General features: G+C 56.9%; 8 protein-coding genes across 8 annotated transcripts; 1 reads left to right on the forward strand and 7 right to left on the reverse strand.

The window, feature by feature from the left end:
- Positions 1-61: 61 nt before the first annotated feature.
- Positions 62-4,755, reverse strand: TRAVEDRAFT_58795 (uncharacterized protein). Its single transcript, XM_008040639.1, has 14 exons — positions 4,462-4,755; positions 4,290-4,404; positions 4,070-4,238; positions 3,885-4,012; positions 3,648-3,833; positions 2,946-3,597; positions 2,470-2,894; positions 2,341-2,416; positions 2,131-2,288; positions 1,557-2,069; positions 1,226-1,505; positions 925-1,159; positions 765-874; positions 62-708 (listed from the first exon to the last, which is right to left on the reverse strand). Exons 1-14 carry the CDS (start codon positions 4,721-4,723, stop codon positions 322-324), a joined length of 3,696 nt encoding a protein of 1,231 aa, XP_008038830.1. The 5' UTR covers positions 4,724-4,755; the 3' UTR covers positions 62-321.
- A 172-nt stretch (positions 4,756-4,927) lies between these two features.
- Positions 4,928-9,121, reverse strand: TRAVEDRAFT_29150 (uncharacterized protein). Its single transcript, XM_008040006.1, has 15 exons — positions 8,965-9,121; positions 8,864-8,909; positions 8,349-8,364; positions 8,195-8,300; positions 7,925-8,141; positions 7,551-7,874; positions 7,202-7,471; positions 7,044-7,148; positions 6,929-6,987; positions 6,724-6,876; positions 6,544-6,640; positions 6,405-6,421; positions 5,280-6,346; positions 5,119-5,219; positions 4,928-5,055 (listed from the first exon to the last, which is right to left on the reverse strand). The coding sequence occupies exons 1-13, from the start codon at positions 9,106-9,108 to the stop codon at positions 5,762-5,764; spliced, it is 2,139 nt and encodes a 712-aa protein (XP_008038197.1). The 5' UTR covers positions 9,109-9,121; the 3' UTR covers positions 4,928-5,055; positions 5,119-5,219; positions 5,280-5,761.
- A 2,897-nt stretch (positions 9,122-12,018) lies between these two features.
- On the reverse strand, positions 12,019-12,924 carry TRAVEDRAFT_47780 (uncharacterized protein; the record flags this gene model as incomplete). The annotated part of the gene is made up of 2 exons (XM_008040184.1): positions 12,019-12,412; positions 12,473-12,924. 2 exons carry the CDS (start codon positions 12,922-12,924, stop codon positions 12,019-12,021), a joined length of 846 nt encoding a protein of 281 aa, XP_008038375.1.
- Positions 12,925-13,344: 420 nt separating this feature from the next.
- Positions 13,345-13,800, reverse strand: TRAVEDRAFT_124797 (ribosomal protein 60S; the record flags this gene model as incomplete). Its single annotated transcript, XM_008040640.1, has 3 exons — positions 13,345-13,386; positions 13,451-13,552; positions 13,609-13,800. 3 exons carry the CDS (start codon positions 13,798-13,800, stop codon positions 13,345-13,347), a joined length of 336 nt encoding a protein of 111 aa, XP_008038831.1.
- A 282-nt stretch (positions 13,801-14,082) lies between these two features.
- Positions 14,083-15,024, forward strand: TRAVEDRAFT_47782 (40S ribosomal protein S15; the record flags this gene model as incomplete). Its single annotated transcript, XM_008040185.1, has 7 exons — positions 14,083-14,115; positions 14,189-14,248; positions 14,331-14,450; positions 14,507-14,515; positions 14,575-14,769; positions 14,834-14,955; positions 15,009-15,024. 7 exons carry the CDS (start codon positions 14,083-14,085, stop codon positions 15,022-15,024), a joined length of 555 nt encoding a protein of 184 aa, XP_008038376.1.
- A 577-nt stretch (positions 15,025-15,601) lies between these two features.
- On the reverse strand, positions 15,602-19,907 carry TRAVEDRAFT_37504 (RhoGAP-domain-containing protein; the record flags this gene model as incomplete). Its single annotated transcript, XM_008040068.1, has 11 exons — positions 15,602-16,049; positions 16,103-16,607; positions 16,662-16,868; positions 16,922-17,050; positions 17,115-17,873; positions 17,923-18,837; positions 18,894-19,072; positions 19,128-19,300; positions 19,353-19,582; positions 19,638-19,791; positions 19,845-19,907. The coding sequence occupies 11 exons, from the start codon at positions 19,905-19,907 to the stop codon at positions 15,602-15,604; spliced, it is 3,762 nt and encodes a 1,253-aa protein (XP_008038259.1).
- A 1,722-nt stretch (positions 19,908-21,629) lies between these two features.
- Positions 21,630-22,037, reverse strand: TRAVEDRAFT_94548 (uncharacterized protein; the record flags this gene model as incomplete). Its single annotated transcript, XM_008040641.1, has 1 exon — positions 21,630-22,037. A coding segment is annotated over one exon (408 nt), but the record flags the coding sequence as incomplete, so codon positions are not given.
- Positions 22,038-22,316: 279 nt separating this feature from the next.
- Positions 22,317-23,109, reverse strand: TRAVEDRAFT_75779 (DDE-domain-containing protein; the record flags this gene model as incomplete). The annotated part of the gene is made up of 2 exons (XM_008040642.1): positions 22,317-22,812; positions 22,865-23,109. Coding segments are annotated over 2 exons (741 nt in total), but the record flags the coding sequence as incomplete, so codon positions are not given.
- Positions 23,110-23,635: the final 526 nt, after the last annotated feature.

Below are 23,635 nucleotides of genomic sequence, written 5' to 3' on the forward strand. Positions count from 1 at the left end.
CCGTCGACCGTCGACCATTCGGCTGTAGCCCCGCGATGTTGCGTGCAGGTGGTTAGAGGGGGGCTTACATGCGAGGAAGAGCTTTCGCTGCTGTACTATCTACTGTACCTATTGCAAGAAAAGAAGGGAGGCAAGAGCGTTCGACGGCATGCTACAGGAGCGCGCGGGAGCCGGACGTCCCACGGGTCTGCTAATATACACTACAGGGTCAGAGAACCGTACCAAATATGCTCGTGCGCGAAGCGGAGTGCACGCGAGCATGCGTGCGCACCAAGTGTGAGATACTATATACACTGTCTACCACCCTTCCACCTCTACACCTCATGACGCCTGCGGAGGGTCGACCGGAAGGGGCTCCGGAGTAGGGGCTAAGGCGGGGCTCGCCTCCTTTGCCGCGATGGCACTGGTATCCTCCTCGCCGAAGATGTCGAGGTATCCGGCGACGCGCGCCTTGTTCGTGCCCTTTTTCAGCACGAAGTCGCGCAGGCCCGCTTTGAGGCTCGGCTGCTTGTCGACGAGCTCGCGCAGCTGGTCCTTGGGCAATTGGAGGAGGGCGCCGAAACTCGCGGGCGCGATGAGCTTGGCGAGGCGGATGAAGCCTTCCCAGAGCGGCGGGTTCGTCCAGATCTTCTTGGTGATCAGACGCGAAAGCAGTGTGGTGGAGACGAAGCCGACCAGGGAGCGGTACGTCGTCACGGCTTGAATGACCTGAGAATAACCAGCAGATCAGCGTCACGTGCGAGTGCCGACTACACGAAACTCACTGTACGCAGGAACAACGTAGGCAGGTTCGGTTCGTCGACGAGCTGGTTCATCACGACTGCAAGAATCTCAGAACGGTAGATCTCAGTCATAGAGAAGCAGATGCCAATAGCTGGAGCATTCGTCAGCATTGATTGCCTTACCCCTGAACGGATGGCTCACCCTCGATTGCACTCTTTAGCCCGATCTCCTTCTCGGATTGATGCAGGAGCACCATGAGCTCCGCGGGCGTGAGTAGTTCACTCTGCCGCACGCGCGGTAGGTTGGACGTGACCTTGCCGAACGTCTCCGGAGGTGTGGTGACGATCGAGCTGAACACCGATCGAACAAGATTCTTCGGTTCCTGAGTGCCGTTGAGGATGGACACAATGCGCGGGAGATGACGCAGGATATCAGCCTATATAGGGCATAGACCGCGGTCCAATGTTAGAAGAGGGGATCATTGCAAGGTAAAGCACCGCACCTTGTCCATCTCGGCAATGATAGGGATGAGGAACCGCGCGTCGAGGTCGCGCTCATTGACGAGGCTCTTGACCAATGCGACGAGCTGCGCGCTCGGCCGGCCATGTTCGGTGAAGATGGTAAGCACGCGAAGTGCAAGCGACTCGCTCCCAGGAGGGAAAGTTCGGAGCAACGTGAGGAGCTTCCCGTGCGTCGACCCAAGCGCGCGGATGAGTGGAGTGATGAGCTGCTGGATAGTCTCTTGCACAGAGACATCCATTCCACCGTATGCAGCGAAGATCCTGTATCCAAGCATTAGATATCACACATACCAGCGAAGGTGGGTGCCTTACTCGTCCAAGAACTCCGGTAGCCTGGTCGACAACGCGAACAAGAGCTCCAGGTGCTGCAGGATCTGTGAGTCAACAGCCGGCAGCTCCAACTGTTCCGGCAAATATGGTGTTTGGATGATCTCCTCTTGAGGAAGCTGCCCGTCTTCCATGTTCTCATCATGATCAGCGCCGTTCGCCATCGGACTCTGCGGCTTTTCTTTGTCGGTTTCGATCTCGACCTCCTTCTCTTGCTCTTTCTCTGAGAGCTCCTTCTCAGGTGTCTGCGCTTGCGGTGCTTCTTTGACGGCTTGAGGTCTTGACTGCAACCGCCGCAGGAGTTGCAGCGCGAAATCTCGGACCATGTCCGCCATGGGCTGCCCATCTGGGATCCACCTCTTGACTGTGTTGATTGCCGCGCCGCGGGTGATCTTATCGGGATGTGTGGTGAGCTCAAGCAGCATGTGCATCGCATCTTGACGCAACGAAGGGCGCTGAGCTACAAACTCTCTCAGTGCTGCGAACCCCATCTGTCGCCTAGACATGCGGTCATATCGTGTCAGATGTCTCCTGGAACGGATAGAAGCTGACAACAAACCGGTCAGGCTCGACACAAGACTCCCTGAGCAAGGTCAGAATATCTTGTGGTACTTGGGGGAGATCAAGCAAGAAGCGTGAGAATGTCCTATCCTTGCCGTCTGCGTGTACCTGGTATGCAGCCACGATCTGGTTCAGCCAAGTCTCGTAGTTGGGCAGCTAAGGGGGTTTAAACGTTAGATTCAACCGGGAAAAGGGACGGTGAACTGACCCATTCACGGTCTTGTTGCCTTTGTATCCGGTCGTTGTACCACTCCTCGTTCATCCACGTTGTCGCCAGCCGCACTCTGCCAAACATTCAGCAACCGTATAGCTCGCTAGCTTACCCTGATAAACGTACCGTCCGGAAAAGTCGGCCATGATGTAGTCGCATAGCGCATGCCTCAGACGGTTCTGCCTATCATAGATTTCGGACCTCCGCACCACTGCACCGGCTTCGTCCTTGTTGTCTTGCTCCTCCTCCTCAGCCGTGTCCACGTTAGGGTCGCTCACGCGCGTCACCATCCGTACGAGAAGGAGCATCCACATCTCCCCAGGTGAGGAGCGTGGCCCGTCGCCGACCTCCATTACAGGCTCATGAGAGGCCAGCTCCTTTGCGCCTTCTCGTATTCGCGCGATCGCCTTACGCACAAGTTCGTCCCGCTCGTCGGCCTCCAGTTCTCGGGGCGTCGGCAGCTTGAACTCGGTGAGAGGGACCTCTGCAGCGTCCATATCGTGATCCAGAGCTGCCTCTGCCTCGTCGATAGGCTCTGCATCTCCAGACATCTGCCGTGGGCGATGAGACGTGCGCAATAGACTCCCAACGATGCGACGTACCTCCAGGTTGAGCTTGTCGGGCTCATACTCGATCTCCTCATCGTCGATATCCATCTTGAGCGGGTCCACCGGCTCTTCCTTGACGACTGCAGGTGGGGGTGGAGGCGGGGTAGCAGACTTGAGTTTCCTGTCGGCACGAGGTTCGGAGGGCGGTAAGGATGCCCGAGGTGCGGTTGGCGGGGGTGTCGCAGTAGCCAGAGGGGTCGCGCGTGAAGGGCCTGCAGGAGCAGATGGAGCAGATGGCGGTGGGGTCGCAGAGACAGCAGGGACTGCTGCAGCGCCACCCGATTTCTTATGTCGATGTGCTTGAACGAGTCCCAAAAGAGCGTTGTCTGTGAATGCTTGCAAGTTGGCGACAATCAGGTCCGTAACGAGCGTTGCAGGCAAAGAACTGAAGTCGAAGATAGGCGCAGTAGCAGCGGCGGCAGTAGCGGCAGTGGAGGGCCCAGCAGGAGCGGCCTCGTGTTGCAACTTGGGTCGTTTGGAGTCGGGAGCGTCGACAACAGGTGTAGTCGTAGATAACCGCTTACGCGAGGCCTCTGCGGCGGCTGCTTTGCGAGCCTTCTCCTCTGTTGCAGCGCGCTCCATACGATCCGCCTGGCTTTGGAGTACAGCTTGGATGAGACCTGCGTAGGATGCGCCTTGAGGTGATCTGAGGTATGTTCAGTGTCTTGTCATCGTGAGAGGGTATGATATACGCACCGCGATATATGCGTAAGGAGAATCCGGATACTTTTCTCCACACTCCGTACATCCAGATATGGGCGACTTTTGAGATGAGTGGGTGACCAATGCATGATACTGGATACCACTAGGTCCATGAGGGCGGGACGTCGCTTGACCAAATTCGCCCAGCTGTTCATGATAGCTGAGATTACATTCGGGTCGCTGTTGCATCTGAGCGTTAGCAAGCGGAGAAGTATCGCCGTACCGACTTACGCGCTAGTGTAAAGCAGCTTGACGACCCCTTCAAGCAACTTCATCCCCTCGGCTTCCAGGACTGGCACAGAGATAAATGGGTGGTCCGTGGGACACATGGCCAGATTAGGATCATCCTTGTTTTGCAACTAGGGATTGGCCCGTCAGCAGAGAGGCAGCATTTGTGACCTTGAAGACAAACATACCCTGGGGTCGTTGATCCCGCGAGTCTGGACCAGAATAACTCGTTGCAGGAATTTGAGGGCGGCGAGGCGGACACCGCTGTTGGTGTGCGGTGCCCACACGAGCTCGATTATCCTCGTCTTCGTTTGGGTGAGGATGTCCCAAGGGCGGCGGTTATTCCGGTTAGAGCACCTTGGACGTACAGAGTGAGAGCACGAATATATGGGGTCGCAGACGACTCACAGGCTCCGGAACATCAAAGCGAACACGGTCGGGAAGCATTGTATCGCAACCTTCACTGTGTTCAGGTTCGGGTCGTTGAGCAACCCAACCAGTGCTTCGAGGGACTGGTCCGCCACTGCCACATAGCATTTAGTCAATATAACTATGCTCTCAACACGAAATTATCACGCACATTGTGTGCGCGCATCTATGCTCAGGTTGGACCGGCAGATGGCGAAATGAAGCAGGTCGAGCACCCATCGCTTCAGAAGCGAGTCCCCCGCACCCGAAAGGGTCTTAAGGAGTGTCGAGCAGAGTATTGGCAAGCTCGGGTGGCCCTCCAGGGAGTCGCGGAGCGTGGCGAGTAGGTCGGCCTGCTCTTTAGAGTCTGCAGGCGCGGCCAACGCTAAGGAGAAGTGCGAGAGCGGGTCGGTGTTGGCGGCATTGGCGGCCATGTTGTGCGGCCAACGTCGTCGAGCCCAGCGAGCGGTGCGTCGTGCAAAGCGTGGAGAATGTAGCGAACGGTGAGCACGACGAATGGGCTGCTCGACGCGGTCCTCTCAGTCGCGACGAGCGCCAACCGCGAGAGTCCATTTCGCAGCGCGTCACTGTGGCGGAGTCTGAATCCTCCTTGCACACCCTCATGGTCTGTCCCTGCACCAGCCCTGTGCGTCCCGAACTATGTGCTGAACGACGGACAAACAGGCTGGCCAACAATCACAGAGCATCCAGACTCTCCTCGAGGCCGAGAAGGAGGCCGCGAAGGTAGTGCAGCAGGCACGCCAATGTCCGTTATACCGGTCCCTGTCTACGGTCACTAGCACTCACGCATCCCATTTCCGCACCGCAGACCGCGTTCAGAGGCTCAAAGATGCGCGCTCCGAGGCCGCAAAAGAGATAGAGGAGTACAAGAAGCAGAAAGAGGCCGAATTCAAGGCCTTTGAGGCATCGGTGCGTCTTGGCGCTACATGATATCACTATCCGAAGCTCACCGCTCGGGCATGTAACCAGCATGCAGGCACCACGCAGGCAGCCCAGGTCTCTGTGGACAAGGAGACCGAGGGAAAGCAGAAGGAGATCCGTGCCCAATACGAGGCGAGCAAGGATAAGGTGGTCAAGAAGCTGCTCGACCGTGTCGTCCTTGTCAAGCCTGAGCTGCACCGCAACCTGCACAAAGTGGAAGCGTAAACACGCTCGTCTGCCGCGGTGTTTGTTCATGCCATAGGACCAGACCCGTTCGTACTTTCTCGCACAGGCCATCGGACTACGAACGACTCGATACGGTCAATATCACAGATTGTATAATTACAAAGGCGAATACCCCAAGCAACTTTCACCCCCTGCGCTCCATAGAGCAAATAACCTCTGGATGTACATCGATATCGAGTCTCACGCGACCCCACAACACCTCGCCAGTCCGTGACCCAAGAAAGCCTATCACAATATGCTACATCTCCGTAGCACAGCAGGGTGACGCCGCGTCCTCTCCTCCGTTATTGGCGCGAGCCCCCGTCTGTGAGCCAGTCCAGCCCAACGGGCGCAACGCCGTTTGATACGCCCGGAAGTCCTTGCTGTATCGTTTGACCTTGCGCGACGCGAGTCGCGGACGGACTCTGACTCTGACTCTGGGTGCCGAGCGAAAGGGCGTTCGCGAACGCGTCCGATGGCGGCTTCCACGAGTCGAGCAGGCCGCTCGCCTTCAGCGACGGCAGATTCGTCTGTGCCGTCGGCGAGTACGCCACATCCAGGTCGGACATAGACGCATGAGAACGCAGCAGCGTACGTGCATTCCCGTCCCGCCGGCCGTCGTACGGCGAGCTGCTCGCTGCTGCCCCCGGAGACGAGTGCGCCGATGGCGGCGAGCCCGACGCTGACTTCGGGTCGCGCGGCTGGTACATTTGTTGCTGCTGTTGCTGCTGTTGTTGGGCGGCCGCGGTGGCCGAGGCCTGCTGCCGTTGGATGGCCTGGCTCTGGCGCCACTGCTCGGCGACTAGGACGACCTTGAAACCCCAGACCTTCTCGAAGTCGCGGTCCCACACTTGCACCTGCGGGTCGTCCGGGTTGTACTTGCTATAAGACTACCGAACAGAGTTAATCACGTTCTAGCGCATCTGGAACGTTGCAAAGGACTCTTACCCAAAGGGCGCAGGCCGCTGATCGCACATGCCGCGGCAAAGAAGGGCAACCGTAACGGACAAGCACGAGTTGGGGCGTGCGGGGGAAGAAGGGGGGCGTCATCAGCTGGTGCCGGCGGCAGGTACTGTGGTACACGTACAAAGTATGGAAGTCTTCGCGCGGGTCCCGGCGGCGGTGAAAATCATATTCAGCTGCTCCCGGACCCACGGTATCGGCTCCGAGAGTGTTCCCTCGCCCTGGGGACGAAACCGGCCGTGTCAGACATTGTGCTCCGGAGAACGAGAAAGCGGGCGCGGCCTCGCACGGACTGCGGGCTTACCTCAAGTATGGCGAGATAGCAACACGGGTACATCGCGTGCATGAAGCAATAACACCACGCGCCTGAGTTTGACGATGTCTCGAACATGGCGACTTGCGTCTCCAAGTTCTCCTCTGTGAACTGCAGATGACTTGGCAGGGACTCGAGCCATGCCTACGAAGGCGCGTGGTGAGCCAGCATCTTATCCGGGCAGCTGGAGACGTACGTCAAACGTGGGCCTGACCGCTGCGATGGCAGACACGCGTTCTGGTCCATCTTTAGTGGCTAGGCGGCCGAGTGAGAATTTTCCCTGATGTTAATTAGCGGGTCTCAAGACATACCGAGTATAGTTTCCACGTTGTGATGTATTTCCAGTATCCGGCACATGTGCCCGTACTGTGATGCATACCGCGTCCGCGGTGCAGGACGGCGAAGGTACTCCGACGCTGTGCACGGCTTCAGTGATGTAGCACGTTGACAACGCCGTGGTCATACTCACTGGCGGAGCTCGACAACATAGCCAACTCGAAAGTCGTCTCGTCGATGGGCAATCGCACGAGTTCCGCGAGCTCAGCCATCCGCGGGCGAATGGGTTTGCGGGTGTAGATGTTGCTAATCCACGCCATGATTTGGATGAGCCAGAAGCAACGCCGAGTACATTCACGGTCAATGAAGTCGATGAGTGCCTCTGAGTTTGTTGGCGAAGGCGGCGTTGCGTTGTCTGAGTGATGCACCTCCAGACTTCCCTCGAGCACCTGCAGCGCAAGCTCTGCTCCCGCGCGGGCATTGAACGGGCGTGATCAGCGCCCACGATTCCTTTCACACAGACATGCGGACATATGACCTACCGAAGTACCTGTAGTGACGGGTCCACGAGTGGCTGGCCGCCACTTCGTGCATCTCGAGCAAACAAAGTGCCTGAGCAGTGCTCACGCAAGGTTCACAAAGTAATCGCCCAGAGTTGTCGAACATCAGCGAGAGAGCCTCCTGGAAGAATGGCACGCCCGCGAGACGCGCATGGGACGCCTTGGAGGCGACTGTCCTCGAGAGCGGCGCGGCGATTGCGCATACTGCCAAAACAAGGTGTCTTGGCACTTTGTTGAGACTGAGGTTGGCGGAGAAAGAGGGCTTGTGAAGGATCATCCGCTGGGGATTGCAGTGTGCGAAGAAGACTGCGGTGAAGCTCAGCAAAAATAGGACACGTCCTCGGGTGAAAACATACTGTTCACGAGCTCGTGGGTTGTCGCCGGATCCAGTACTGTCGAGTCGCAGTCATCTGGCGACACCGACGTCTGTGTAGGGCTCGGTGCTCCGCCGGGCACACCGCGCCGGGATCGTTTGGTGGTCGGGTCGCGCTCGATGCCATTTTGCGGGCTAGTTGGAGGGGCTGCTGCGGTTGCGTGGCCAGCCCATGGCGGCGCCTCGCCGGTCGGGGAGACCTGCGTAAGTGCACCCTCAGAACCACAGTCAGCTGATTGTGGTGCGCACGCACCGTGGCTACGGCGGCCGTAACAGGGCGTTCAGGATTGGTGTTTCTGGGCGCCGGCACGGGTCGACCGGCGGCATCTGTGTACGTGCAGGTCTTTGATGCGTAGTAACTGTTGGACAGTGAGAATTGAGGCGGTAAATACCCTCCTGCGACTCACCAGTTTGCGCAAGGCGCTGTAAATAAAAACGCATTAGTGGACGTGCGCGACGCAAAGCAAATAAAATTGGAGCGTATAGAGTCAGATAGGATTTACGCAGTAAGCGGATCTGCTTCGTATGCCACTATTCTCGCCTCGGAGAATGCCTCGCGAACAGCCCATATGTGGTATGCTGTACTACCCGACTACCGACCACCCACGCTCTGGTGACCGAATCTTGTGCGGTGGTTCCGATGTTGCACATGCGATACTATGTTCTTTCTCAAAGGCTCTGCCACTCATTCGCGCTCTGTGCCTGATAGTGCATATCCACAGGGCGGCATCCTATGGGCGCTTCATTCCGAAAACCCGAACTCCTAGTGCACGATCTCTCATAACGTGCGAGATCGGTGCCTACCGAACCTCATACGTTATAAGAAATCTGCTTGTGCCCGTGGAAGGGATATACAAATTATACATCCTTCAGGGCATGTCGACTGTGATCGGGACTAGCATGCCGTGCGGGGTAAACTTACCGGTTCCATCGCACCGGCGTTTGCTCTTATGGCAGGCATCGCATGCCTGCGGACTTAGTGAGCAGGGTGCGAGGTAAGCACAACGGGAGCGACAGACGCACCTTGCTGAGCCGCTTTCTCTTCGGTCCCTTGACGAAGGCGACCGAGATGTGCTCGTTCTCGGGGTGGTGTAGATGGTCGCTAGGGGCATCAAGGGGCGCCGACTGTGGGGAAAGTTTGGTTGCGGAGAGCGGAGGTTTGTACATTGCGCCGTCGGGGGACGAAGACATCAGAGCGGAGGAATTTGTGGGGCAGGTAGACAGCGTAGAACGAGCGGAAGACGTCGAACGAGCAGATGGAGCAGCAGGGGTATTTGTCGAAGCGAGACAGGACAAGAGGTTGATAGATGGTCGAGGCGAAACGGGGTGGTCAGCCCAAGAGGCCGGGAGGAGGTGATGGAAGGAAAGCAAGAAGGGCGGGAAGACGGGGCGGTCCGTGGAAAGGACGAAAGCGGGGAGAGGGTATAATGATGGGGTATATATTCACGTTCGCCGGAGGAGGACACCAACGCGCTCGAGAGAAATGACAGAGTTCGCCACGGCCCGTTCCACTCTTCCGGACCTCCGAGCCGCCCTTCTGCCGCGGCAGCGTTTCCGCCCGGCCGCGTCCATCCACTCCGTCACCGTCGACGCACCGCAGCGCACCGTCCTCTCCGGCCTTGTGCCTGACAATCTGGCCAGACTCACCAATCCCCTCGATGGCGTTCGATCCTCGCTATCTTGGCACTCAAACGATGTGGGGGTCCGATGACCGAGTTAGGAGTTCCGATCCGAGATGAGGGCGCCGACGGATGCACGGGCCTACCAGGGCCCTGGCCGCCGCCGGCACTTAAACGGCGACGGGTTCCTTACCTCCCGCCGGCACTTTCCGATTATAGTGGCACAGTGGCAGTACGTGCCTGATTTAACGACCTTCGTCCAAGTTCTCTCGACCGTTCTGAGTCTTTGCAGCGTGCACACTACAGTCGAAACCCTCCTAACCCATACCTATCGGGAAAGGCCCTACAGTATGGGTTTTCGCAGGATATGGGTTACCTAGATAGACGCCCGATGAGCGCTGGCGGCTAGGAGAACAAGCGCCCGTAGGGTACATATCAAACATCGTGCACGCAGAGGAGGTACACGGCGGTATGATCGCTCCTCATTCTGATATACATGTCAGATGTTGTTTTTGAGCATAAAACCAGCTAGGTGGCGAGTTCCGAGTTGACCTGATCTTGTAAGGCTTGGGCGTCTCTTCGGCAAACGGCCGCTCGGCGCTTGCCGGGCTTCGAGTACCCATTATTCACCATGTAGTGACTGCAAAAACTTCTCTTACCGTTGGGTGACCATATAGAAAGCAGTTTGAGTGAACTGCAATGGTGTATGTCTCCCCAAAATGGGACTTGGGGTAAGGTATACCTATGGGATTTTTTCCGAGATCTGTATGGGTTATGTGGTATTACAGGTTCATGGGGTATGGGGTCGACTCCCCCCTATCCCAACTCGGGAAAGCCAAAAAGGCATGGGTTATCCCAGGTTATGGGCTACGAGAGGTATGTGTTAAGAGGGTTTCGACTGTAAACACCTTCGACAAATCTCCAGATTCCATAACAATGCCTAGCCGGTCGATCAGGGTAAGCCCCAGAGTCAGGGCAACAATTTTTTTCCCACCTCGGTACCGCAACGGCCCAAACAGATCAATCAGCAACCATCCGTTTTGAGCGAGGCGCTTTACGCTAACCGCTCCGCTCGGCATTATCCACGCGATGTACGCGTCTTGCAACTTGCCCCAAAATTTCCTTCGTTCATTCATGGTTGCTGCACAAGGCGGTGTAACACGTCGACCGCGCATTTCGTGTCTGCTCGAGGCCTCTTCTTGCGCACCAATCGGACCCTTTGGGCTGTCTGCTGGCTGTCTCGGGCTTCTCGCTCGTCGTTTCCCGTCCTCTCTCTCACGTAGCACCCCCGCGGAATGCACACAGGCACTCCGCCGTCGAGCCGCATCCTAGAATTAGTCCCGAAAGTGCGCGAAAGTGCGCTTATCTTTTTCTTTTATATTTCACATTCATCGTCCACGCGACTCCACGGTCTATTACAGCTACTCAATCTCAGCTTTTTCAATGGACCTCACTCGTCCCCATCCCGCAGTGGCGTTGGCATGCGTCGGGCATCCCCTGCGGGTCGTGTGATGTTGGTCGTGCCACGACCGAGAAGCACGTGCACGCATACTGTATAAGCGAAACCAGATGTGCTGCCTGCTTATTCCCGTCATGCAACTCGTTTGGTGCATGCGGGCAGCCTATTTCCACGCTCTGTCATAGCATACCATGTGCCCAATCATATATGGTGAGTTTCTTTGCACTACGTGTGGGATCCTGCGCATGTTGTCTTCAATATCAGCCAACTTAGTCTTTCAAGCTCCCGTGATTGAGTCTGCTTTTCTTGTATCATTAATCCTGGCTCTACATAGCATCTCCAAACAGCAATGTGGCCTCAAGCTTGCATTAGTGTAAAAGGAATTTGCCTCTGCAATAAACTCTGCACATGATGGGTGGTGCAGTTCATACTTTGTGCATCATTGTGTCTTTGTCATTGCTGATGTCTCTTGGGCAGCAGTACATCACACTCCATAAAGTTGTTACAAAGCTGTTGTACAAATAAACAATAATCAAACTGAAACCATTCCGGTCAAACCTGCTTTTGCATCTGCTTCTGCTTCCACCTCACTGCACATGCATGTTCAAATCAGTGAGCTTTGAAGGAGAATATAAGCAACCAATCACTTACGCCAACTGTGCCCGCATATACATCTCTGATGATTGGGTATTAGCTGCACTTTCATTGTCACTTCCTGCTGGGGACGACTGGTTGAATTTCCCAGAAAGTGTCAAGGTGCACACCATGTGATGGAAGATAGTGAACAAGTGACACAAGGTTCTCACTGCTCTCAAACTGTGCTTGTTCCATTTGTATAAGGCATTGGCCTGCACAATGCTTGTCAAGCATCTCAAACAAGTCTGACCGCAGGACATCACTGAGATAGAGAATATCCAAGAGGATCTTCGACATATCGTGCCAACTTGGCGCCTGGGTCTTGCACAGACTTGTAGAATTGCCAAAGAGAGTGTTCCTCAGTCACAACAGCAGATTTTCCAAGAGGGCCAGCCACTGGTCGACGTTCTGATCCGTGAGCGGATAGATGCATGGGTTGGCGGGGGAGGACCGGAAGATACCACACTGTTCGGGTAGTGTGGTTTCGCCTTTGAAACGAACAGTCGTTTCAAATTTGTCCTGCTTCTGCTTCTGCTTCTTGGCATACCACTCCCGCATGAGGGGGATGGGACAAGAGCACCATAGAGATTTCATATCCATCATGTCGATACGAGCCGCGAGTTTCCGGTACGCACGGTGTATGAAGAACAACTCGAGCTTTATCAGATCCTTGCTTTGCCGCTCCTGTGGGGACATCCCGAGGATGTAGGCAACGATGGACCCGACGTCACACAGATGTTCGTCGAAAGATGTGTTCCTAAGATCATGGAAAATTAGAGATGACAGACGATGTCTATGCTATAAGGCCATGACTTACGCGTTGGTTGCATCGAACCAATCATCGAGCAAGCGCCGCGCTGCTCCCGGGTCGGTGGCGATCTTCATAATCTTAGGCGACGTCGAGGACGAACGAGCCGCGGTCTCGTTCCGGGTGCAGATGATAGAGAGATGGCCATCAGGCTCCAGTTGGCCAGTGACCGCGTTGACAGAGGCAGCGGTGAAGTCGGATTGACTACCGGTGGTGAGCAGGGTAGAGATGTGACTGAGGAAAACGAAAGTGTTCTTGTTGAGTAGAGTCGCGCCGGCAGGTTTGGCAGGTGTCGTCGGGCCGAATCTGAACCCTTCGGCGGTGACGGTGAGGAAGAAGATGTCTCGGCGCACTTCGTCGGCTTCATCGCGACCTTTGAAGACCATATCGGCGGTCAACTGTGGTGACGAAGAGAGTGCGTCGACCTCCGTACGCTGGGAGACGGCCTCTACGAAAGCCATAACCATAAATGAGGACAAGCGCGACAGTAGGCAGTTGGAAGGTAAGATGCTGAAGAGAGCTGGGCAAGCAGGCGACGGACGGGCGCTTACTGTTTTGCCAAGTACATGCGCTCAAAGTGTCACTAAAGACGCAAATTAATCTGGTACATGTGTCCCATAATACAATATGATTGCATGAGGACCACCCAGCTTGACTGATCTCTTAGGGTAGGGAGTGCTAGTGAAGTGTGTGTCATTCCGGGCATGCTCATCGCCTCGGACGAGGTCACCAACCACTGCAGCTCTACCTCGGTGAACAACATCAAATGGCCAAATGAAACAGTCGTGTTCACACATATGAGTCGGTCGTGAAGCGTATCATCATTGCATCCAAGCAGGAGCGGCGTGATGTACTGTATGTTTTGGCTAGCGATACATAGCTTAATCGAACAGACCGAAGCCCATGTCGTCGTCGGACTCCTCCTGTATGATGGGATGACCATATCAGAAACGGCACCGGCGGGATGAAGGGCAAAGCGAAACTGACCTTCTCCTCCTCCTTCTTCTCCTCCACCTTCTCCTCAGCAGCGGCGGGGGCACCGCCAGCCGCAGCACCGCCCGAAGAAGCGACCGCACCACCAGAGGGGACCTAAGATAGCGCTTGTAAGATATCGACCAGAAACAGACTTGAAAGAGAACACGTACGGAAGCAAGCTTGGACGAGCCCTCAGCGATCAGGGCGTTGACGTCCTTGCCCTCGAGCTCAGAGATGAGCTTCTCGAGACGCTCAGCGTCGGCCTCGATACCGACGGCACCGAGAACCTTCTTGATGTCCGCCGCGGAGGGCGAGGCGTTGCCGCCGATCTGGAGGAGGAGGTACGCAGCCAAATGACGCATCTATAACGGGTAAGGAGAAGTGGGTGATTTGAGTCTGCTCGTTCTGGGCGAGCGAGCGAAGCAGGCGGACGCACGATGATAGTTTTGAGGGGTTATTGGAAAAGGTCGGCAGCCACAAATCACTGTGCGCGTTCGCCAAAAGTAAGCACTCTGCACACGCCTGCGAACACCTGCAACGCGCGCGACGACGAGCAGACACGTACCTTTTAATCCCTAGGGGAAGACCTGTGGTTTCTATCCGAGGACGATGGAAATGCGAGACCGTCTACGCGATCGGCGCGTATGGGCCCGGCGCGCCAGCGGTGGCTGAGAACTGTACAGCTGCATTCCCACGGATGACTTAAGCGCCCAGCCACTACTCACGCTTTCGGTCTCCGCACCAAAGCAGCGCAGGAATTATCGCCCCTCCCGATCCCACCGCAAGACCGCCCACGACAACCGCAAGATGGTGAGTGTTGCCCGTACACGGTGTTAACGGTGGTGGATAGAGAATGGAATGCTGACGGTGCGAACGTTTGGCGTGCCTACAGGCTGACTCCTCCGTTACCGACCCCCAAGTCGCTGCCGACCTCAAGAAGAAGCGCACGTTCCGCACGTTCTCGTACCGCGGAATCGAGCTCGACAAGCTTTTGGACCTGAGCAACGAGGAGGTGTGTTACGCTACGATCATCGGACTTTGCAGGAGCTGACTTGTTCGCGCCCACAGTTCGTTGAGGTATGCGGCGTGAAAGCTTAATCGCGGAGGAAGAGACCCTTACCCTCGTTCCTACTTAGGTTGTCCATGCCCGTGCCCGCCGTCGGTTCCAGCGCGGTCTCAAGCGCAAGCCCATGGGTCTCATCAAGAAGCTTCGCAAGGCGAAGACTGAGGCTGCCCCCAACGAAAAGCCCCCGGTCGTGAAGACCCACCTTCGTAACATGATCATCGTCCCCGAGATGATTGGCAGCGTCGTCGGCATCTACAACGGAAAGGTACGTGGCACGATGAGTGAGGATGTGAAGGAATAGACCCTTAACGGACGTTGCGATCCTACAGGTCTTCAACTCCGTTGAGATCAAGCCCGAGATGGTCGGCCACTACCTCGCTGAGTTCTCGTGCTCATACCGGCCCGTCAAGCACGGTCGCCCCGGTATCGGTGCCACCCACTCCTCGCGTTTGTAAGTCTCTGAGACAACCCTCTTCGTCACTTGATATTCACGCTGTTCTACAGCATCCCTCTCAAGTAGAGGTCCAGGTTTACGACTTCCTTATGTCTTTCATCCACCACCACCATGTGCAGTAGTTCAAAAAGTAATATGCAACATGCTGCTATGCGCACCCGGAACGCATATCCTTGTCTGCATTATACGTCTGCACACCGCAGCGAGATGTGTAGGAATAGGGACATGTGCCTCGCCGCTTCGTATGACAATGTACTTGGGGCAATCTACGAGCCAAAAATTCACGGATGACTGCATGCGCGAGAGCACCATCAGCACACGATATTCCAATTTTCGTCGTCCGGCGCCCTAATGGCTGGTTTGGGAGGGTATAGATGTTTGTCCATGCTATAGGTTAAATGACGTAAAGTGAAGTACAGATACGGACAAATTCATGAGGTAGCGAGTGAGGAGGGACGGAGACGCAGCGCGTTGATGAGTGGATGCAGTTCAGAGTATATACTAGCGAAGGAGAATGAGTGCAGATACCGTGACGGCGGGCCATGTGCAGAAGGACCGAGAGGGCGGACCGCGGACGGGTGAGGCATAACATAAGTGAGGGGAGAGCAACAGAGCAAGGCGACGCGGTAGAGTAGTGTCAACGTCAACGCTGCTGTTGCTGCTGCTGCGGGTGCCCGTTGGGCACGAACGGGTGCGGGCTCTCGCTGCTCGTCCGCGAGGACGCGGTGTGGTTGTTGACGAACGACTGCGGGCGCGAGGACGGCCGGTTCGGGTCCTGGATCATCGGCGGCAGGCGCGGGTCCATGCCCCACTCCGCGCTCGGGCTCTGCAAACTTTGCATGCTCGGCATGTTCTGCATGTTCTGCAAGTTCGGCGCCGCACGCGGCTGCGGGGAGAGGATCGCGCCCATCGACTGGGGCTGCGTCGCCGACTGTGGGCCGTTCTGCCCTGCCGGGAAGGAGAAGGGGGAGTGCTGAATAGGAGGCGGCTGCGGCCGGGATTGAGGGTGGCCGTTCCGGAGCAGGCTCTCGGAGGGGGAGGGGTTGCCCAGCGGCGGCCTGTCCAGGAACTGCGGGTTCGACTGCGTAGACCTGCCACGGGGTTAGATATATAGGTGCGAACGGGGCGTGTTCGTGGGACGCACCTTGGAGGCATGGAGCGCATGTCCTCCGGTCGTGGCGTGCCTGGGTTGAAGTTGAACTGCGCGTTGCCCATGATCGGTGATGTCAGCCCGGGCGTGCGCGCCCCCGACCTCGAGCGCATGTACGCCTCGACCTTCTTCAAGAACTCCCTGCTTGGAAGCTCCATGCAGGTGGCGAACTGCTCCTCGCCCTGCAGGATCGGTAGGAAGTCTTCGGGGACGCAGTAGTACTCGTCTTGATTCTCAAGCAGCGCGGTGACAACGCGGATGGCGCCAAAGCTCTCGTCGCGCACCGCGTTCGCGCCCCGGGAATATAGGATGCTCGGACAGATGACCGTCGCCAGGTTCTGCAGATCCATCTTGCTGCCCGTCTCTTCGTCCAAGTGGGCAAACGACGCGACCCACTTGAGGAAGACGAAGAGCACCTCCAACGTGTCTCGATGAGCCTTCGGCAGAATGAGTGATACCATGTGCAGTAGCCGCTTTCGGTCGTGCTCTGCAGGAAGCGCTGCGAAGGACGATCAGTCAGTAGGCCTGGTGAGCATCATCATGAGAAACCTACATTGTGTTGCGATGAAGAGTCGATGGAGTTTGTACGTCATGAGAGGATCGGGAAGGTCTCGGAAGAATTTCTTGAGCAACGCTGCGAGCTGCACCGGGTTGTCTTGCGTGAGGTCAACTGACGACGCATCTCGGTCAATCGCCTCCGTGAGCTCCTTCAGTCGACGGATGTTGCCGTTCCTCCGGAAGATACCCTCAATGGACATATCTGAAGATCCCGTGAGCCACCGAGCAAGAGTGAGCATCGCCTATATAACGCACCCATTTGTCGCATCGCTGAGATGACGTCGTCCACAAAACTTGGAATCCGTAGCGTCTCACGCGAAGCACCCAGCAGGGAATCTGCGCCCTCCCGCTCGACCAGAAGCTCCAAAGGTACACCGAACACGCCTGTAAATCGGACGTTGAGCTGCTATATCTTGCGAGCGCATTACGCGCCGCTCAGTCCACTCACCCTTCTTCTTCACGTTCTTCTTGTCGTTACCCGGCTTGAAGAGCTTGTTCCAGAACGAACTCTTCTTCAGCTCCACCAGCTCCAGGATCTCATCCAGGTCGAACTGGTCCCGCAGCGGCGACCGCTGCAGCACCGACACCGCACAGTGCTTCACGATCGCAAGCTGCACTGGGTTCAGCTCCGCGATGTACGGCGTCGCGTTCTGGTTCGGGAGCGACCGCCGCTGCTCGCGCGCCTGCGCTGCCTCGACGAGCTGCGGGATATCCGCAAGGGTGATACCGTCCTCGATCCCGCCCACCATCCCGTCGTGGTCAGCGGCGCCACCTGCAGGCGAGTTTGGCCCGGACTCGTCGACAATCTTGACCGCAGTGTTCCCGCGCGCGAATGCGGGTCGGATAACCTGACCTTGCACGCTTGTGTCGATCGTCCCTGGCGACGGTAATGACCGCTGCTGATGTGGTTGGGGCGGGTGTTGGGTGTGAACGTGGGGCGCTTTCGTGGGCCGCATGGAGGACTGTTGTGCGGTTTGCGGAGCATGGTGCGCGGTCGCGGCCACTTGCTGTGGACGGTGGGCCATATCCGTGGGATGGGCGACCTTGCCCGTCGGGCTCTCGACGATCGTTGACCGCTTTGGCACCCGGGCTGTCGATGATAGCTTGCGGTCTAGATGAACGGAGCGAAGACGATTCATGTCGGCGGAGTTTCTGTACGGGTCCTCCTCCAACTCTCGCGGAGGTTGGCCTGGGATTGACGTGGCCGCTGTTGATTCTTTAGCCGACAGCAGAGTGCGCTCGATGAGGCAACTTACCTGGAGATAGAGGCACGACACCGCGCTTCTTGAGCAGCACGTACAATCTCCGCAGGGCGACGTTCAGCAGAAACGCATACTGTTCCAACCGGGAGACGGCCTGGAAGCCAGCGCGACAATTGGAGTGCGCATGTTCGGTGCAAAAGACGACAGTTGGCACGGTACCGAACGAGGATGTCTCCTTCATGGAATCCAGGTCAAAGACGAAGGCGTTAACGTTCGCGGGTGGCCGGCGTGCCGTGGACAGCTTGGGCTGCTTCGAATCTTTGTCTTGACCCACAAGCTCCTTGCCCTGGTCGTCCTGACTGGGACTCTTAACTGGCTCCTTGATGGCTGGCATTGCCGCGATCTTCCCACATGTTTGGCAGTTGAGGCAGTGGGAATGCCATCGCTGGTACGTCCCTAGCCGCACGCAATCCTCCTCAACAGTCTGGTTGCACTTTATACACAGGTCCGAGGGCGGGTTGACGACGGCTACCTTGGCCAGCGAGGGATCTTTCGGCGAAGCGCTGAACGGGCTCTCGCCAGCGTTCTCGGGTGCCAGGCTCTTGAACCCGTAGGTGACGCCCTGCGTGCCGACATTGCCTGAGTCGTTCTGGGGAACGAGCTCCCCGTTCGCACGCTTCATAATCCGCCGCGCAGCAGGATTTGCGCCCTGGATAGCGAGCATGTGTAGTTTGTCGAGGAAGTTCGTGATCGCCTCCCGTACGTCCTGCTCTCTCTCCAGCTTCAGTGCACCGGTAAGAGCGATTCGGATGAGAATCTTCAGGTAATGTGCAAGCCCGGTAACAAGGGCGAGCAGCTCTTGTGTCATACCCATCCGTCGCGCACCCGTCTCCTGGGTATGTGACAGCAGAGTGAACAGATCGACGGTCTTGCGACATAGCATGCGCGCCTCCCGTACGTGAGACATGCCTGACAAATGCCGGAATGATTAGTTCGCTGTTTGACCGCTTCGCGGGTGCACTGACCCTTCATCCTGAGTCGTGAGAAGTGGTATTCCAGGTCGTCAATAGTGGCAAAGAGAACTTCGACATGCAAAATGAATTTCTCGGCCATCCGGATGGCGTCGAGATATTGTCCGTTGCTGACCTGCCGCAACATGTCGGATATGCACGCGGCGCTAGACTCCTCAAAGGCAGACAACACGCTGCACGAAATCAGTTCTGTTCAGCCTGGCTTCCTGCGTCAGTTGATCAACTCACGTCCATATCCGATAAACCTGCTGTTCCATCCTTATCTGCTTCTCCCTGAGTGAGTGAGCGGTTTCCCGGCGTTCCTCCTCTACGTAGGGCGGTTCTGAGGAGGAGCTGCTCTCGCCTTCTTCAGGTGGTAGAAGACTTGTAGGCCGTCGGGAAGAAACCTTGACATTCCAAAACTGCAAAGACGTCTTAGCAAGTCCGGCCACACCGCGGACGGTGAAAACGCACCTTGTTGATCATGTAACATTCTGGGTGCCAGCACTCGTCGCGCATATTCCGGTTAATCTCCACGAACTGCTTGAGGATCGCGCTATTGCACCCAGCACACTTCGTCGCGTATCGTGTCGAGTAGTGGAAATGGCAGTACACGTCTCCCTCATGCTCGTAGTACGAGTCTTGCGGGCCGAAGAGCGTCGGGCATACGGAGCACGTGAAATGCTCAACGTGGAACTTTTTGTCTAATGGACCCGTTGGTGACCCATGAACCTGCTTCATATAGTTGAGAATACTCACTGCACGCCGTGATGTAACTGCCCCGCAGCGCCATGCCGCACTTGGCGCAGATCAGGTTCAGACGCCGGAAGTAGTCTCGCTCGCACAGCGGGTGCTGCTTGCCATCTTGGCCGTCAATGGGGAAGAACTTGGACGCGACGACGACACCACAGTCCTGGACGACAGTCAACGCATCGATCAGGGATGACAGCTGCATGTGATGCTCACCATGCACTTGAAACACTGGAGATGGTACACAGCGCCTAACGCCCGCACGAAGGCCCCCTGCATGGCCTTGCCACACGCCGCGCATGGTCTGCCGAGGGACAGGATTAGACGACGTCGTGATGACAAGAACTGCACCGAGCGCGGCCGGCAAGCGGCGGGAGGATGTTTTAGGTCAAGTGGTGGGGACTTACGTAGAAGCGACGCTCGCGCTAGTGTGCGTCGTGGATGTTCCGCCAGGCTGGCTGCCACCAGGAGTAGACGAATCAGAATAGAGAGACGAGTCCGAGTGTACGCTGCGAGGCCGACTGTGAGAGCGCTCAGACTGATCGGAGGGAGATGGGGGGTTGTGGTGGTGTGAGCTGCCCGGGGTGCCTGGCCGGCTCGCAACGAGGTACGGCGGAGCAGGAGACTGAGAGAGTGCATAGTCATTGTGCTGAGGATCCCCGCGGGCCCACGCGGAGGTATGGTTGAGGTCCTCGCTGCGTGCATGGGGGTGGTCGTCGGCCCTGGGCTTCCGCTGATCGAGGTCGTGCGGGGAACTGACAGTAGACGCTCTCGTCGGGACGTGCGCACGATCTGAGGCATGAGGGTCTGTGCGTGGCGAGGGGGGATGTGTACCGTTGGAGAGAGAGGGTGGGAGGAGGTCGTGATCGTGCTCAGGGCCCGCGTCGGAAGCCATGTAGGCGAGGGTCGCGGAGTCGTTAGAGGACTGGGAGGAGACAGACTCCAGCTGCTTGTGCTGGCGGTCGTAGTCGCCGGGCCCGCTCATAGTTGCTCCAGCACCGCAGGAGTACGACTAGTGAGAGACGGTAGCGGGCGTCGAGGACGGGGACGGGAAGGAGGGACGGGAGGACGAGGAGAGAGAGCAAGACAAGCAGGAACAGACAGGGCGGCGGCGTCCTGCTCAATCTCGACGATGAATTCGGAACGCCAATTTCGCGTACAGCACTCACACAGTCACACGCTACTAGCGCCCAGTCACACAGGCTCACAACCCCTGTCACGCACCCCCTACCGGCTACCGGGCATCGCCTCCTACCTGAGGCTGTCACGCTTGCCGTTTCGCGACGTATACGCCCGTCCGATACCGCCGGGTTATGTGGGTCAGAAGCACAAGGCAGAGTACTTGCAGTGTACAAGACGAATTGCGGTAGTACAGCCCACTCCGGCCGAGTGTGACAAAACGACAGTTGACTCGGCACATGCTCCCTCATGCTCCGCTCAGCCTAGGATCAGCGGTGTTTTTCTCCGTAAACCGGTGTAGGCCATGAAAAGCTACTACAGTAATCTACCGGTCCTCGGGACACCCAATTTATGTTTTGCCATTTCTGTCAGCTCCCGTCCACGATCTCCATATCGGCCAGTCTCATGAAGTAGCTAGAGGTACTCGCTATTTGTGTATAGCATATCAGAGCAATATTCCGCCGTATGAATGAGATCGAGGCAGAAACATTCAAAAATCCGTTATCAAGAGCTTTTGGGTCCTCGGGACAGTCACATCACGCTCCATTTATGGCAGGAGATGCAGATTAGATTGCCTGATTGCGCGACTATCTATTGACCGTCTTCATCCTCGTCCTCATCTTCATCCTCGTCCTGACCCTCGCCCTCATCTGCATCCTCATCTGCATCCCCGCCCGCACCTTCGTTCTCGCCTTCTGGTACATCTCCTCCCGCCCCGGTGTTTCGCATCTTCGGCTTTGGGATTGCAGGCTCGATCTTCCCCAGCTTCGGTTTAGTCCAACCTATGCGCCGCTTGTCCTCACGCGCTCGTATGCGCTCGTCTTCCCACTCTGCCAAAGCCGCCTGGTACTGTGCCCGCTGCGCATCCACCCGCTTCTTTCGCGCGTCCACCTGCTTCTCCCATTCCTGCACTTGCGCTTGGTATGCGTCCTTCTCAGCGGCTCGCGCTTGCTTCGCCGCTGCCTCGCGCTCTTGGGTTGTTTCGTACTCGACCACCTCGGAGAAGAACTGCGCGCCATCCAGCAGTTTGGGGAGTCCATCACCAAACACCCGTCGCTTCTTCTTCTTCCCTTGCTGGTCTGCCTGGCTCTGTAGTTTTTCCTGCGCGCGGTCAATGTAGACATTCTGGAGGATGACTGTGGCTTGCATTGTGACCATGGATGACTTTCTTGAATCATCCCTGGTCTCGCTTTCCCGGAGCGCTACCTGCAACTGGCTCTCGAGCTCTGTCGCCGGCTCATGCGCAAGAAGGGCCTCGTATCGACGCTTCGAGGGAGAGATGGTGTTCGGAAGAAATTGGGGAGGGGCAGCATGAGCAGGGAGGGGAGAAGGGGAGACCAGGGCGGCTGCCCGTGTTAAGGTAAGCCTCTCCACTGTGCTACGGACACGAGATGGGGTTTGGGGTGTTTCTGCAGCCTGAGTGGCTGTCAATGGGCCCGGGTCTCCATCCGTACTCGACGTACTGGCCATGCGCCGGGTGAGCTCCTCTGAGACAAGCTGCGAGAGTATGCGCACAGGACTTGTTTGCATGAACGGGAGGTGACCTTGAGAGGACGTCTCGAGGCTCGGCGCCATGAGATCCGCTGTTATGACATCGGGATTGAATGGTTCGACTCCCGTCTTCCGGAATGCAGCCTTGATATTCGCCGGTGTGAGGGCTGCAACGTGAACCCCACCGTAGACCGAGAGGAATGTCGCTTTGGTGACCTTCTCCCCTCGACGCTCGAGTGTATCCCGCGCTCGCTTCCAGTGCTGTTTCAAGACACTGAAAATGACGACGTCGAGTCCCTGGTAGACATGGGTAGAGTGCGATGGGTAGCACAGGACATGGATGCGGTTCTTGCGAGCATAGTCAAGGAACTCGAAGGTGTAATGTGAGTTGTGTCCATCGACCAAGAGCAGACGGCGACGCCCTGCAGCTTTCTCTTTCGTATGCTTGTCAAATTGCTTGATCCACTCTGCGCTGATCTCTCCGTTCACATAGCCCTTCTTCGAGTAGCCCAGCCTTGATTATTGTGAGTCCATCAGAGATACAGACAGATGTCATGCACACTCACGAAGCGTTCAGAGGATTATCTTGCTTCCATGCTGCCTGATATGCCTCGCCTTTGTAGATGACCGCTGGCGGTATTGAAGAGCCATCTGCGCATATGGTTACCAGCACCGTGATGTTCTCCCGGTCTCCGCTCTCCTGCTGATACTGAAACTTTCGCCCAGATGGTCCAATAACGCGCTCTGTACCCCCCACCCCTTGTTGCAGCCCCGTCTCATCCATGCCATAGATACACTCTGGAACGATCGGATCCTCCTCCTCCTCACCATCGATTACCTTCTTGAGCAGCTCGAAGTACGCCTTTTTGTTTGAGGGATTAACTGAGCGCGCCCGGGCACGGTCGACCGGACGTGTCCAGTAGCGGCCAAGCCGGTTTGAGTGTCTCTCCACAAAACGGTGCGTCCATTCTTTCCCCACACCACCGGCGGGGAATTGATTGCCCAGTCGTGCTTTGCAGATGCTGTCAACGTGCTCCTTCAAGCGCTGATGACTGAGAGGGAAGCCACGTAGCGCTGTGTCGATGGTGAATTCCACAACAATCTCCTCCTCGCCATCCGTCAACCATCGCTTCTCCGAATTGAATGCCCGGATGCTTCGCCGGCCATTTGCCCGTGCAATCACGGTGCTCTTTGGGAGGTTGATACGCTTCTTCGTCTTCTCGTAGCACTCGTCTTCTACAGCTTGACAGATCTTTCGCACCCCTCGAGGCTTCTTCGCCGCTCGGTTACCCTGTTCTTCACTGTATGTGTCGGCAGCGATATTGATCCAATGATCA

Source organism: Trametes versicolor (genome assembly GCF_000271585.1).
Source record: "Trametes versicolor FP-101664 SS1 unplaced genomic scaffold TRAVEscaffold_6, whole genome shotgun sequence".
In the NCBI taxonomy this organism is placed as follows: domain Eukaryota; kingdom Fungi; phylum Basidiomycota; class Agaricomycetes; order Polyporales; family Polyporaceae; genus Trametes; species Trametes versicolor.

Excerpts from the sequence above, each read along its gene's own strand:
- TRAVEDRAFT_58795 (XM_008040639.1), bottom strand. The coding sequence starts at position 4,723 with ATGGCCGCCAATGCCGCCAACACCGACCCGCTCTCGCACTTCTCCTTA. Across the intron at positions 4,013-4,069 it reads GCGGGATCAACGACCCCAGG|TTGCAAAACAAGGATGATCC; the intron begins GTATGTTTGTCT and ends GCCAATCCCTAG. Across the intron at positions 3,834-3,884 it reads AAGCTGCTTTACACTAGCGC|CGACCCGAATGTAATCTCAG; the intron begins GTAAGTCGGTAC and ends CAGATGCAACAG.
- TRAVEDRAFT_29150 (XM_008040006.1), bottom strand. The coding sequence starts at position 9,108 with ATGTACAAACCTCCGCTCTCCGCAACCAAACTTTCCCCACAGTCGGCG. Across the intron at positions 8,910-8,964 it reads AGAGAAAGCGGCTCAGCAAG|GCATGCGATGCCTGCCATAA; the intron begins GTGCGTCTGTCG and ends CTAAGTCCGCAG. Across the intron at positions 7,149-7,201 it reads TATGTTGTCGAGCTCCGCCA|CGTCGGAGTACCTTCGCCGT; the intron begins GTGAGTATGACC and ends AGCCGTGCACAG.